General features: G+C 53.3%; 1 protein-coding gene across 3 annotated transcripts in view; it reads right to left on the bottom strand.

Annotated features, from left to right (window-relative positions):
* Positions 1 to 13521, bottom strand: part of Gli2 (GLI family zinc finger 2) — a 217933-nt gene that overhangs the window by 26977 nt on the left and 177435 nt on the right. For all 3 annotated transcript variants that reach the window (XM_013142573.3, XM_013142572.3, XM_063258929.1), the window contains 2 exons: positions 4144 to 4346; positions 2572 to 2757 (listed from right to left, as the gene is read on the bottom strand). In XM_013142573.3, coding sequence (XP_012998027.2) covers positions 2572 to 2757; positions 4144 to 4346 — 389 coding nt within the window. The remainder of the gene's footprint in view (positions 1 to 2571; positions 2758 to 4143; positions 4347 to 13521) is intronic.

Below are 13521 nucleotides of genomic sequence, written 5' to 3' on the forward strand. Positions count from 1 at the left end.
TTGTTTGAAATGGGTTGAAGTAAAGCCCACTGGTATGGCCCATGTCCCTAGCTTCAACCTCTAGAACCAAAAAAAAAAGAAGAAGAAGAAGAAGAGAGAGGAAAAAAATATGTTTCTGAAACAAAGTGCACACAGTGCACTAAATAGTGACAAATGGAAATGATCAGAGATGCTCTGATCTTGGGTTATAATAGACTGGGAAACATAAAACCACTTGTTTTTGAAACTGTAGTTAAGGAAAAATCCCCACCCTTACCTCATGACTGAGTGAGCAACTGAGATCCTTGTTCAGGCCAACTCTGGAGTCCGGTGATGCTCAAGAGGGAAGTGGGGAGAGACAGAGTGCGAGTGTGAGGAGTCCAGCAGCTACTGATGTCAGCGGGGAGTTCTCCTGCCCACTCGAGCTCGTCTCCTTGCTTGTCCCCATAGCCTTGGCCTTCCGGTTGCTCGGAGATGCTCAGCCCCCCAGGTGCTGCCTAGTGCCGAGTGCCCTGGAGAACAAAGCTGCTCCCCAGCCCTTTTCCAGGCTGTCTGCCAGCCGGCAGCTGCCCTTCCACCAGAGCCATTTCTGCACTAATTACTGTGCATCTTTCTATTACAGTTTCTTTGTAACTGCCACTCACTCCCTCACCCTACACAGGCAGGGCCTGCCCCTGCCAGACGTGCCCCACCTCTGGGCCTTGCTACTCATTACTCAGAAGGAGAAGCACCAGCTGGTGATGACCCAGGAGCCTTGGATTCCACTGGGTAGCCTCAGAGCCCTGGGAACTCCATTCAGGTGGTGACCTGGAAGAGGTTTTAGGCCACCATATGGTTTCGGTGTGGCAACCCAGTGGGTACTGGCACCTCAGGGTGGCGAGGTGTTTGGGGACCTCCAGTTCCCCATGGAAGGCAGCAGTGAGGCAGAGAGGGCCTAAGCTCAGAGTGCCAAGATGAAAGGTGGCTGGCCAGGAAAAGGTGACAAGCCACACTTGGCCAGCCTGAAAGGCAGTATAGATGAGGAGCTGGCAAGGGTAAGGTAGCCAAGGAGGGCCTCTGGTTGGGCTTACACAGCACATAGTCAGAGTTGCAGACAACAGAGACACAGAACTCTACAAGAGAAAAAGGGCATTGCTTTGAAAGGAGGAAGAGGATACTTGAAAAAAAGAGACCAAAACCAGCATTAACTGAGCACCCTACCATATAAGCCACACACTGGGTCACATGCAATGTGTTAAATCACCTCAGTGTTACAACCCTTCTCCTGTTTGGGGGAAACAGGAGACACCTGAGGAGGCACAAGGGCTACACCACAGATTCCTGTCAGTCTCAGGCAGGACAGGGAAAGGAACAGGAGGGAGCCAGCCCCTGTGGCTGGGGTCTAGGGTTAGGGAAGGAAGCAGCATCAGCAGAGACGTCCAGAGGAGACAAGACCTCAGCCCTGCTTGAGGGAAGTGAGGTAGAAGGGCAGGAAGCCTGTGAGCAGAGCAGAGCGGAGCAGCTCCCTCCCCCAGCCCTACAGACCCACTGCCCACCAGCACTGCCCAACTGCTGCAGTCTGCACAGGCCAGAGGGCCCAGCACTGCCCCATAGGAGGGATGCCCCATGCAGGCCTCTGCTTCCTCCTGCTATGGCCACTGTGAGTGGAAAGGCTGCCCAACCAGGGCTTGAGGAGATGCACACCTGCAGGCCCACCTGGGTGGATGCACATCCAGGCGCCTCTAGCAGGACCTAGAGCAGCATCAACGGGAAGGGCTGTCATGTATGTACCATTTGGTGGGAGACAAAGAATCCCAAGCACCCAAAGCCTCATCTATCCAGGACACCTACCTCCCCCTGCCAAATAGGTACTGCTCACAGCTGAGTCTCAGTTGACAGCTGTGTCCTCCAACCGCTTGGACCCAAGACCCTGATGTCAACCTTGCCACTCTTTTTTCCCTTCAAGTGCCCATCTGATCTGAGAGCAGTCTTGTGCCACCACCTTCACAGTCTCCTGAAACACCGCCAACTGTCAGATCTGCTAGCCAGGCCCCTCTTCCTTCTTTGCCCCCAAAAGAGTTCCAAGATTAGCAGGAAAAGATTGCTTTCATTGCAGTGTGCACCCAGACTTCTGCATGGCTCGCCTTTTCTAATCATGAACTGCAAGATCATCTTCCTAGTGAGGGTTTCTTTTACTTCCTTTTTCCAAATTGCAGTCCCAGTCCTGCCCGGTGCTCTGCCTCCTGCCCACTCCTTTGTTCCCTATTCCATGCATAACTGGCCAATCCATTGCATCATTCCTAGTGCTGTGTGGTATCTGTTTCCTGCCATTATACTGCAACTTTCACAAAATCAGAGATGAGCGAGTTTGTTCACGGTGAGGCATACAATGCTTAGTATCCTTCCTGGTTCATACAACTCAGAAAGTGCTGTTGGGACACCTTGGGTCTCTGTGGATGACAGTGTGGTGGGCACCTGGGCAAAGGCCTATGTCTCTCTCCACCGAGGAAACAGTGATTGCTCTTTGTCACTTCAAGGGGACACCCATCAGCTCCCCTTCCTTGCTGCCCCAGGGTCTGGACCCCGACTCTACAGTTTCACCCCAGCACTTACCATCCACCTGGTTGAGGTAGTCGTGGAGATGGGGTGTGCCAGCAGCACCCCCACTCTGCACCAGCAGGTCCCCATAGGGTGTGGGGTGGCCGGCCATGAGTGTCATCTGGTGGTAATAGTCTGAGGGGTTGGTGCCTGGGGCAGCGAGGCCAAATAGGCCTCTTTCCTTCAGGTGCTCGTGGGCCACTGTGGAACAGGGGAGAGAAAGAAGCCATCAGAACTTGGCACCAGCTGCATTCTTCCTGACCGAGGAGAGAAAAGAGAAACACACGGCTGCCCGAGGGGTCCCTCCTGCCTACTACTATGTGCCACTGTCAGCTGTGAGCTGGACCCCATCTTGGCCAGCAAGGGGGGCTGCTGCTGCTGCTGCAGAGAGAGGCCAGGTCCAGCCTTGGCCTGCCTCCACCACCTACCTCTTCCCCACGAGAGCCCCAGGGCCCAGAACCTTTTATGGGGAGAAGATAATGGTGAAAGGAGGGCCATGGCTGCCCCATGGGACAGGTGAGCCCTACCAGAACATTCAGGGGAGGCCAAGAATCCCTGGGCTTTGGCCAACATTGGCAGCTTTTGTGTCCTGGCAGACAACCTGGGGTGGACGAGAGGGTTTGGTGTCTCTGAGGGGCCTGGCCTCAGTACTGCTGTACAGAAAATGACTGAGAGCTTGGGCACCAAACACATCCATGGAGAGTCCTGGCTTTTATTAGGTGTGCAAAGCTGGAAGGTGCCAACTCAGTTTTCCATCCATAAAATGGGAGTAAGAATGCCTCTTCTGAAAATTACCATCAAATCCCAACTGTGTGACTCAGCGTGTGGTAAGCGCTCACTTGCTGGGAGTGCAGCTGGTCGTTGTGAGGGGGACTCACATGAGTTCCCCGATCTCACTGCCACTGCAGCACCTGGAGCTGAGATCTGCCCTTGCTCACTGCTGTCCAGTGTGTGTGTGCATATCTGTGCCCACGTGTTTGCATGTGTGGGTCGGGGAATAGAGGGTGAGAACGGAAGTATTTTATATCCGAAGAGCTTATTTATATTGTGTGATCCTGCCCTGTCCTGGCTCTGGGGTAGCTGGCTGACTTCTGAGCTGAGCCAACCAGTGCTGTCCCTCAAGCACCTGAACCTAGAGACCCAAGCTACAAGTTCATGCCTGAAGTGTTAGAGGCTGGGCTGTCATTGCGAAGTCAACTGTGCTGATCTCCAAGGTGCCCAGAAAGCAGAACGACAAAGGGCTGCCAGCCAGCGTTGCCTTCCTCCTGCTCCAGGGCCCTGTGAGACACCCCCTATACAACACCCCTGCCCTTAGCATCAGCTCCTGCAGACAGCCAGTAATTCTCACTTATGAGAGGACCCACTGAACAGACCTTCTCCCTTCTCGTAAAGCATACAGAGGTGCTCTATAATAAGCACACCCCAAGGAACCCCCAAGTCTCTCAGCTGTCACCATTCCTCTACTGGAAAATCTGTGTTTAGAAGCAGTGAGAAGGAAAACCAGCCTCTCACAAGCCCAGAGGACAGAGGCTGGGGTGAGCCTGACGCCTTTTCAGCTTCCCCTCCCGGCCGCAGGGGCCTTCTCACCATCAGTGGGGCTGAGGCCCCTGGCTGCTGAGATCATGGAGAGCGTGGGGCTGCCGTGCACAGACCGGAGGTAGTGCTCCATGTGGGGGTTCACGTAGGGGTGGGGGGCATTGAACGGGGACTCCCCAGGGCCAGCAGGGTGCGGGGAAAGCCGAATCAGGGAGATATCCGAGATGACGGGGCTGCCGCTCAGAGTGGCAGGCCTGTGGGGATAAAGAGCAGTCGTCAGAAAGGGGATGTGCAGGGCCTCCAAGAACTCAAGAACCCCAAACCAACATGAGCAGCCCTTGATCCTCTTGAAGACTTGCCACAGGATCCTTTATTTTATACACCAAGCCCTGTCTTAAATGCCCACTAGCAGGGATGTGCAGGGTTTATTTCCCATGGTCTGGGCTAGCCGCCGCCAATTTCTACGCCCCTTGGTCAGCCCTTCAGGAGGCACTGGCTTCACTCAACGTGATGATGGGGCTTTCTGCCACCTGCAGTTGGCGCAGAGCCTCCAAGCACCCTACCGGGTGTTTCAGGGTCATCTACTCCCAAAGGTATCCCCTTAAGACAAATCAGACTTTACTAAGTTATCGGGAGCCCACATATACCAAGATCTCACCTTTAGCTTTTCAGAAAATATAGAGTCTGCACGGTTTGACACAGTGCTAAGGATATCATGGGGATGTCCCTAGGCTCTTTGCAGGGTCCCAGCACCCAAGGTTATGGCAGCCCCCTCTTCCACCTCTGAAGCCCTGGCTATGTGCCCATTGGGCCTGGCAAACAGCTCCTATGCTATCAGCAATGCCCGGACAGGTTCACAATACTGTGCTGTGCAGCCAAGAGGAGCCAAGCAAGGCTCTACTGCAGTTGCCTTATTCCCAGGATGGTGTCCCTCATCTAGGGCTGTGCTGCAGCATCAGGAACTTTCACCTGGATGTGCTGCTCAGAGGGGAAGCCCCAAGGGGATCGCAGCAGGAGCATAGGAGATCTGGATTTGGGAAGCTGATCTGCAGGACCTGGACTCTGAACGTGGGGAGGCAGAGCCCTGCATCCAGGCCTTTTAGAAAGCTTTGGTCGTCTTGCTAGGGCTAGTCTTTCCCACTTAGCTGAGTGGCCTCAGCCAGGCTGCCAACCTTCTCTGGTGCCTCACCAGTGTGACATAAGAGACTGGTGCACATGCTACTTTCCTTTCCTGACACAAGTCAACTTGGAACATGGAGCACCAGTTGACCTGGGGACTCAGGGGACCCAGTACACAGAGAGCAGGTTCATCAGTCAAGGCAACCAAGAATGACTCTTAGATACCTCCAGGAGGTTTTCCTAGATGTCCCCTCTACATAAGGCCACTTAAATTACAGCTATATCCTGACTTTGCATCTCAACACAGGGCAAATGACATGTCAGTCATCAGAGGGCCACAGGCATGTATTTACTCTTTCGATGAAAAAAAAAATTGCCAAAGTATGTACTTTCTGCCCATTTTTACAGATGACAACATACCAGGAAAGGCAAAGGCCCTTGGTCAGGATCACTCGGCCCACAGGTGGAGGAGCCACACCCAGGTGAGTAGGGGTTTGAGCCCGAGCCCTCAGTAGGGAAGTGGGCACTCTTGAAGGCTCTAGTTCCTTGAGCACCAAGCCTGGGCTGGGGGGGGGGGCAGGATGGGGCTGAGAGCCATACCCCAGAGCTGTTTCAGATCCTTCTGACTCCATCCCCATCCATGGCCACACAGTGCCCCCTTCAGGAGAGCTGGGGACCTCTCCCTCACAGCGTGTGACTGATAGGGATCCAGGGACACACATGTTCCAAAACACTGTCACTTTGCCAACCAAACAAAGCCAAAGGAGTATGTCTCAAATGGCAAAATTCCAGGGCTTATGACTGCACTGGGGGAACTGGGTGCTTCCGGCAGCCCTGACCTCACGCCGACCGTAAAGAAGGTCCTTTGGGGCCTCCCAGGACCAGAGCTGGCTTTCTTTACTGTTTGGCTCCACTCTGGGACTCAAATTAGAAGACTGGGGCATGCTGGGTGCTAGAGGGCTGAGAGTTGTCTCTGAACTGAGGGGCCTCATCAGCAGAGGTGTCAACTAGTGACATCTGCGCCCTGCTCTAAGCAGCAGCCTCCTTCCTCCTCCTATTTCCAAGGTGCAGTCGCAGGGCCCACCTGGTCTGAACCACAGCATTCAGTCCTTCATTCCGGTAGCCAGAAGAGACTCAAAGAGGCAGCCTTGAGGATGGGAGGAGGAGCAGCTGCCTAAGCACAATGTAAAAGGTGAGAAGTGTCACAGTCACACTGCACCAGGTGACACAGCGGCCTCTGTGAGCCGCTCTTAGGCACTGCTCTGAGATCCTCTGCACCTGACCTTACCAGTGGATCCAGCTTACTTTCATCTGCTCTCCCAGGGATGTCACCCTGAGGTCAGATTCCCCGTGAAGAGGCAGACTGTGAGCCAGGTAAGCACAGGGCAGGGTGTTAGAGGCTCCAGCACATGACTACTTCCCTGACTGTCCCTGATCCACAGTTCTCCTCGTTTGCAGGCTGATGTTGTGAGATGAGATGAGCCACATATGGAAAGCATGCAGCGGAGCACCAGGTTCTTGGTAGGCAGAGGAAGGTTTCCTAAAGAAGGTGAGTTCTTGTTGGGTCTTGGATAAGAGTTTGTGAAGAAATACATTATAAATGAAGGAAGGCAGCATGTGTGAAGAAAGGCTGGAACACAAAGCTGTGTGTGTGAAGGTTATGGCTCAGACATTTAGGCAAAGTTTACAAAGCACCTTGGGCTGGATCTAGGGACCCACTTCCTTTCCTCTGCTCTGAGCAGGACATGTGACGCAAGCCCAGGTGGGCAGAGCACTCCCTATTCCCAGGTACCCTGACTGGTTTAGCAAGGGACACGTGCCCAAGGCAGCCACCCTGGCTGGAATCAGAAAGCTGGTGCCCTGACTTTTCCAGTTGAGAGCCAAGGTGTGTGTGTGTATGCATGTGTGCGTGTGCATGCGCATGTGTGGTGTGAACCACTTCAAACTGAGTTTTCCCATATTAGGCACCTCCCAGGGCTTGTGGAGGCAGCCCTTGCCCACAACAGCTTTCCCTTGCACAGAGACCCCATGTGGCACCCTGCAAGCCAGACATGAGCCCCACCTCATTGGGCCTGTCCAACCTCGGCCTGCAGACTGGGGCCAAATGTTAGTGTTGGCTCAGGGGAAGCAAAGGTGAAAAGGAGAAAGGGGGACAAGACAAAGGGAAGAGAGGTCCCTGGAGACTACCTCAGGAAAGCTGCCAGTTCTGACCAAGCTGTCAACACACGCTGAGTCTCCATGTGCAAGGTGTCTGATGTACCTACAAGGCTGGTCATATTATCCCATTTTAAACATAAGAAAACTGAGGCTCTAAGAAGCCACGTCTTGCCTAAGGTTGCAGAGCTGGGACAGGAGCCTGTGTCTCTGCCTTTGTGAAGTCAGATTGGGCAGAGATATCACTAATGATCCCTGGTGTGCAGGCTACTGCTCATCCTTTCTTGCTGAATCTGCCCCTGACAGTGGTCTTTTGGAGTCCTCACTCAGCTGGGTCCCAGGCTGATCTGGGAGGCTAGAGGCTGAGGGGGCATCAAGCACATGGTAGGCAGAACCCTACACTTCGCAGTCAGACAGAAGAGGGGCTCTGTGGTAGCTCTGCTACTTTCATGGCCTCGGTGCCACCTGCCCCCAAGTCCCAGGGTTCCTTGCCTATAGGCCAGGACAGCCATAAGATGGATGAGCCAAGCAGGGAATGTTTGCAGGGCAACTAGAACCAGGCACTTAGTGGGTGCCTGACCAGTGCTTCCCTCTGTCATATTTAAGAGCTGTGCAAGAGGGAGTGGCAGAGTGAAGTAGACCCTGCCTGGTCTCCCAACATCACTACCAGCCCCTGCTCCACATGCTGGCATGGGATTTTTGGCAGGAGACAAAAGGAGAGGCCATAGGGATGAGAACCCTCATGGCCACATGCAACTCGGCACTAACTAGCTGGGTCTGAGCAAGCATGCCCAGCATCTCAGAGATGGCCCACCCCTGGGAGCTAGAACCATGGTGTTGGGTCCCTTAGAAGGCCTCTGGCTGCTGTAGGGCTGAGTCAGACTTCGATGAACAGGGAGGAGAAGAGGAGCATCTGACCTATCGTGAAGCATGGCACAGCTAAGCCAGGGAACGGGGCAGGAGTCAACATGTTCTTTAGTGCAGTGTTGTTGTGGGGAGGGGGTGAGGGATTGGGCCCTGTGCCCCACCCAGGGTGCCTGTATGGGGAAGCTGAACTATTTGAAGCTGAGGGTGCTGACTCACATAGACCTGAATGAGCCACACAGGGTAGGATCTTCCACTTGGGGCATGGGAACCAGAAGGAGGGGCCCTGTCTTAGCCACTGAGAGATTCCTTTGTTCAGAGTGCCCCTGTACAGGTCAGCAAGGCCAGAGATAGGAAGGAGCCTCCAAAGTGACCAAGGCATATCCATGGTGAGGCAGCGGCAGCAGTGGCTGGCACAATGGAAACTGGGTGCTCCGGATTAGTCTAGGAGCCTGCTGATGACAAAGGGAAGCTCCAGGCACTTAGGGCTTATGGATCTTACCTCAGGCCTGGCTCTGGGGATGACACGGCCACAATGGCAGGTGGAGAGAGACAACAGTCCCACATGTCCAGCTCCTGTGTGCCCCCTCTCTAGTCCTGGACACTTGCTGGGCTCATTCATCACAGTTTGGCTTCTGAATAATTGAACCTCCAGTGATGTTCTTCTCAGCTGTATCCCTTTACCTCTGTTCTCCTCAGTGGACTCCTGGCCAAGAAGCCTACTGGCCTCAGGTCAAGATCAGGCATCTCCTGAGATACTCCTGGAAAAGGCCCTGCACTTATGCCTCAGCAAGATGTTCTCAGAGATGAGCTCACAGGCAGTGATGGGTTCACATGGGGCCTGTCTTCCCCAGTGGACAGTGGACAGGCAGCCCCAGGAGGTGCCCCATCTGCTTCCACTTTTACCACTTGTCCAGTCCCAGGACTGTGCCTACTGCAAGCACAGAGTACATTCACTATGGCTAATGAATGTATAAGTGAATGAACAAATGAATGGGTGGATGGACAGATGGGCAAATAGGTGAACATATGGACAGATGAATGGATGAGCAGATGGAGGAATGGATGCATAGATGGAAGGGTGGAAGATGGATGGATGGATGGATGGATGAGTAGATAAACAGATGGATGAAGGAATGAATAAGTGGTTGGGTAAAGCAGAAAATGACTAGTAAGGAACACAGTCCCGATAGCAGAAGACTGGTGTTCCCTCTCAACCCACCTCACCTCCCTCTTAGCTGTGAGGCTGGGAGCAAATCATGTGCCCTCCTTCAGTCTGTCTCCCTATATGCAAAGAGCTACTGTGATAGCAGTCTGACAGATCTGTCATGAGGAAAGACACATGAATAGGGAAGGCTCGTGTGGGAGGCTGATGTCTCTCAAAGGCCAATCCTTGTCCGAAACCCTGAAACTTGAGAATGATTGGATGTGGAAGAAAAAAGACCTGGCAGATGTGAGCCAGGTGAAGACCTTAAGACAAGAAGCTTATGGGCTGTCTACATGGGCTCCAAAGCCCATCACCAGAACCTTGTAAGTGAGAGGTAGAGTGGCAGCTGACCCAGAGAGGAAAGCCCCATGTGTCATGAAGGTGGAGATGACCATGATGTAGGTGTAAGCTAGGCTTGCTGGCCACCACCAGGATCTGGAAGAGACAAGGAATAGCTTCTGCCCTGGATGCTCTGGGTGGTGTGACCCTGCTGACCCCTTGATTTCTGCCCAGTGACAATGATTTCAGACTTCTGCTGTCCAGGAATGGGAAAGGATCAATTTTCATTGTCATGAGCCACGGAGTTCATGGTAACTTGTTCCCGTGACTCTGGCAATCAAGGTGACATGCAATATACATTGTACTGGTGTACAATGGGTCTCAGGAGATGACAGGCATCAACATCATCATTTCTGTCTCCTCTCTTCTGTGACTGTAAACTCCCAGAAAGCAGAGCTCAAGTGCTATTTTCTGGACTAATCCAGGTCTGAGTAGTTGCTCCCTCCTAGCAGGCAGGCAGGCAAGCAGGCAGGCAGGCAAGGAAGGTCCCCCTTCCACTTTCTGCTGGGTGCTCTGGGCAGGAGAGGGTATCTGAGCCCTGCATTCCAATCTCCATGCTCACAGGGCTCCCAAGCGTGACTTCCCACCGCCACCGGGATTACACGGTCCCTGACTCCCCATAGTAAGAATCCACCCAGCACACAGCCTCGACACGCCAAGGCCTCTGCCCTGCAGACACTGGCTTTCGTACATCAGCCCCGCCCTTGGGCCAGGTTGCCTACCACCCACCAGGATCACAGCACTGTTCGGAAGGTTGGTGGTGTGGTAGTGGGGAGCCCATGCCCTGCAGCTCTTGCTGAGCCGCTCAGCGGTGGCAGCACTTTCACAGCAACACTAGGCAGAGCATGCTCTCAGAACCCCTTTGCAGATCCACTGCTCTTCCAGAAAGGGAGCCAAGTTCCACAGCGCCCCGCCCAGCTGCCTCTGCCCCTCATCCGGCCAAAGTAAGACTTCTTGTGCCAGGCAGGGTGGTCAGGCGGGGTGCCTGCTCTCACCAGCACCTCCATGCATAGCCAGGCCGGCACCTGCTTCGTCAGGTTCCACCAACAAACAGAAACTGCTCCGAGAGCCTCTTCAATATTTCCTTTGTTAGTTTTTATGTAAAATCATCAACCGGCAAGCTCAACAGCTGTATTTTCTATATATCCACCGAGAAAGTGCCAGAAAAGCCAGTCTTTTCCAAGATACATTCACTTGGGGTTGTGTTGTTCAGAGATGTTATTTGGTGTATTCCTCTGAAAAACTTGGAGCCCTCTCCTCAGACTGGAGCCATCTCATCTCCATGCCTCTCTGCAGTCTCCAGCAGCTGGCAGCAGGCTCTGCTAGAAGAGTGTGGACCCCGGTTCCCAGTCGCCAGTATTCGGTCCCATGGCTGAGTGTCACTTCTGGCTTCAGTCATTGTTCACTGCCCACGACACCTGATGGCACTGAGTAAGGAGCTAGGGGGCCGAGGAAGACTCAGCTAGGAACCTTAACCCACATGGGGATAAATCTCAGCAGAGTCCATGAGTGCAGGAGCCACCAGGCCAGTGACAGTGAACCTTTTAGAACTTTCAATGATAGAAACACACACCACAGGCTTGCCATCACTACACTCGGTGAGGGTACTGTACAGGACCATGGGGGACTTCTGGGGTCACAGAGGGAGAGGACACACTGACTGCAGCCAGCAGATGGTACATGAAGTGCTAGGGGGAAGAGAGTTGGCAGGGAAAGAATTGATCCACTGTTCTGGGGCAATCTGATAGGGCTTCCTATAGGAGGTAGCATCAGAGATGGTGTAGACTTTTGTAGAGGAAGGCCCATAAGTAGTACAGGCCTGGCATTCTGAGGCAGGAGAGTCTTTGAAAAAAAGGCAGGTCATGTGAGGGACCCAGTAAGAAAGGATACTTGTAACACATATCACTAACCATGGAATTAATAGCTGTAATGTACACAATGCTTCTTTGAATCAATAGGACATGACAGCTCCCTAGAAAGGTGGGCAAAATAGCTGAGCAGGCATTTCATGAGAAGGAAACATCGGCAGCCAAGAAACACAAATGGACAAATGGAAATGTTGACGACATCACCCTCGTGACAAAGATGAGCAGCAAACTGAGTTCTCAAACAGCTGCAGGGGATGCGTGTTGGCAAAACCACCCAGCAAAGCCCGGCAACATCTGGGAGGTTAAAATGACTCATCGGATCTGTTCCCAGACAGATACTGAATACTAAGCAGCCCACCACGCCAGAAGCCCAGGAGATGGTACAAGAGTGTGTGTTCCAATAGCAGTGTTCAAAACAGCGAAGATCAGCCTCAGCCCAAAGGCCCATTGGCACAGAGTAAGCGAAACAAGAGCCCCACGCAACCCAGCATGAACTTCCACAAGGGGACAGAGTGTGGAAAGCTGGTTCCCAAAGAATACACCTGCATGACTGACCTTGTGTGATACCCAACAGAGCAAAACCAAACTGGCCATTGTTGGAAGAGTAAGATGCGAGGCAAAAACCATACAGAGACAAGGAGCCAATCTATAGGAACTCCCAGAGAATGGTAAAGTTGGGAGGGAGAATCCAGGGCAGGAGAGCAGAGGTACAGGTGGTCTCAAAGGTGCTGGCCAGTCCCCGATCCCTAGGCCAGGTGGGGCATTATGATTTGTCTATTCTGGAACATGTTTCAGGGCTCTGTGCTTGTCCCCTAGTCACCTGTGGGCCCATCTTGGCTGTGACACTCTGCTGCTCAAGCTTCTAGCCGAGCAGCCCCGGGCCCACCCACCAGGCCTGGTCCAGTGGCAGACACATAGCCAATCTGTCTGGCCACCACTGACACATCTTCCACAGAGGCCTAATGGAGAAACCAGTGTTTGCAGCTGACAAAGAACAGATTTCTTGCTAAGTAAACACGGATATTTTGGTAGGAAAATTACCTACAAAATTGCACCTACAAAGGAGGCCATCAGGTGGACTCGGTTAAGGTCTGGCCACACAGTCAATGGCAGCTCTTTCCGTCACCCATCTGTTATCACTGCTATCCTTTTGGGGCAGGACAGGAAGGTTATCAGCTATTCAAACCTAAAAAATTCTAAAGTGTAAAAGACAAGAGGGACAGATTTCAGGGAGACTGTTTTTCCCTGCCAAGTGATGAGTGGGAAAGAGTGAGAGGAGTGGGGGTGGCACAGGGGTTGCCAGTAGCCTTGGATTTGCTTTATCTGCCCACGGGGGCCTGGAGCACTGCTGGGCTAACCCAGAGGGGCCAGCAGGACCAGGCCCTTTCCAGATGACCTGTTCATCTGGGGGCTGAGCACTGCAGTGAACCCTCTGGAAAGTCAGTCCGCTCGAAGCCATCCTTGGAGGGAATAAAAGGCGGTTGTCTGGGGAGAGGGGTGTGGGGGGAGTTCACTAGATTCTTCAGGGGCCTGGGTTTAAGGCACAGGAAAGGTAGACAAGACACAGCACAACTCCTCCCAACTCAGCCCCGCCTGCAGAAATGCTATGTGGAATTTCCTTTCCTGCATGCCTGTCGTGAGGAGATGGATAATCCTGAATAGTTTAGATAAATCTCCTCTCCAAGGTGGGGGTGCTGCACATGTGTCCATTAGTGTGCGTCCTCAAAGGTCCCTTCCTCCTAGAGCCTCTCACTGGGATAGGGGTGACCTTAAGAAGTTGGGGGTGGCCCTGAGGCCGGCGGCTGGGATGGGGGATAGGCAGACTTCCCTGCTGATGAATGCTTCCTGCTCCTGGTCTTCTTGTTCTGGCCTCCCCAG

This window comes from Cavia porcellus, unplaced genomic scaffold, assembly GCF_034190915.1.
Source record: "Cavia porcellus strain 051 isolate PalLab524CR breed Dunkin Hartley unplaced genomic scaffold, mCavPor4.1 scaffold_12, whole genome shotgun sequence".
Taxonomy (NCBI): Eukaryota; Metazoa; Chordata; class Mammalia; order Rodentia; family Caviidae; genus Cavia; species Cavia porcellus.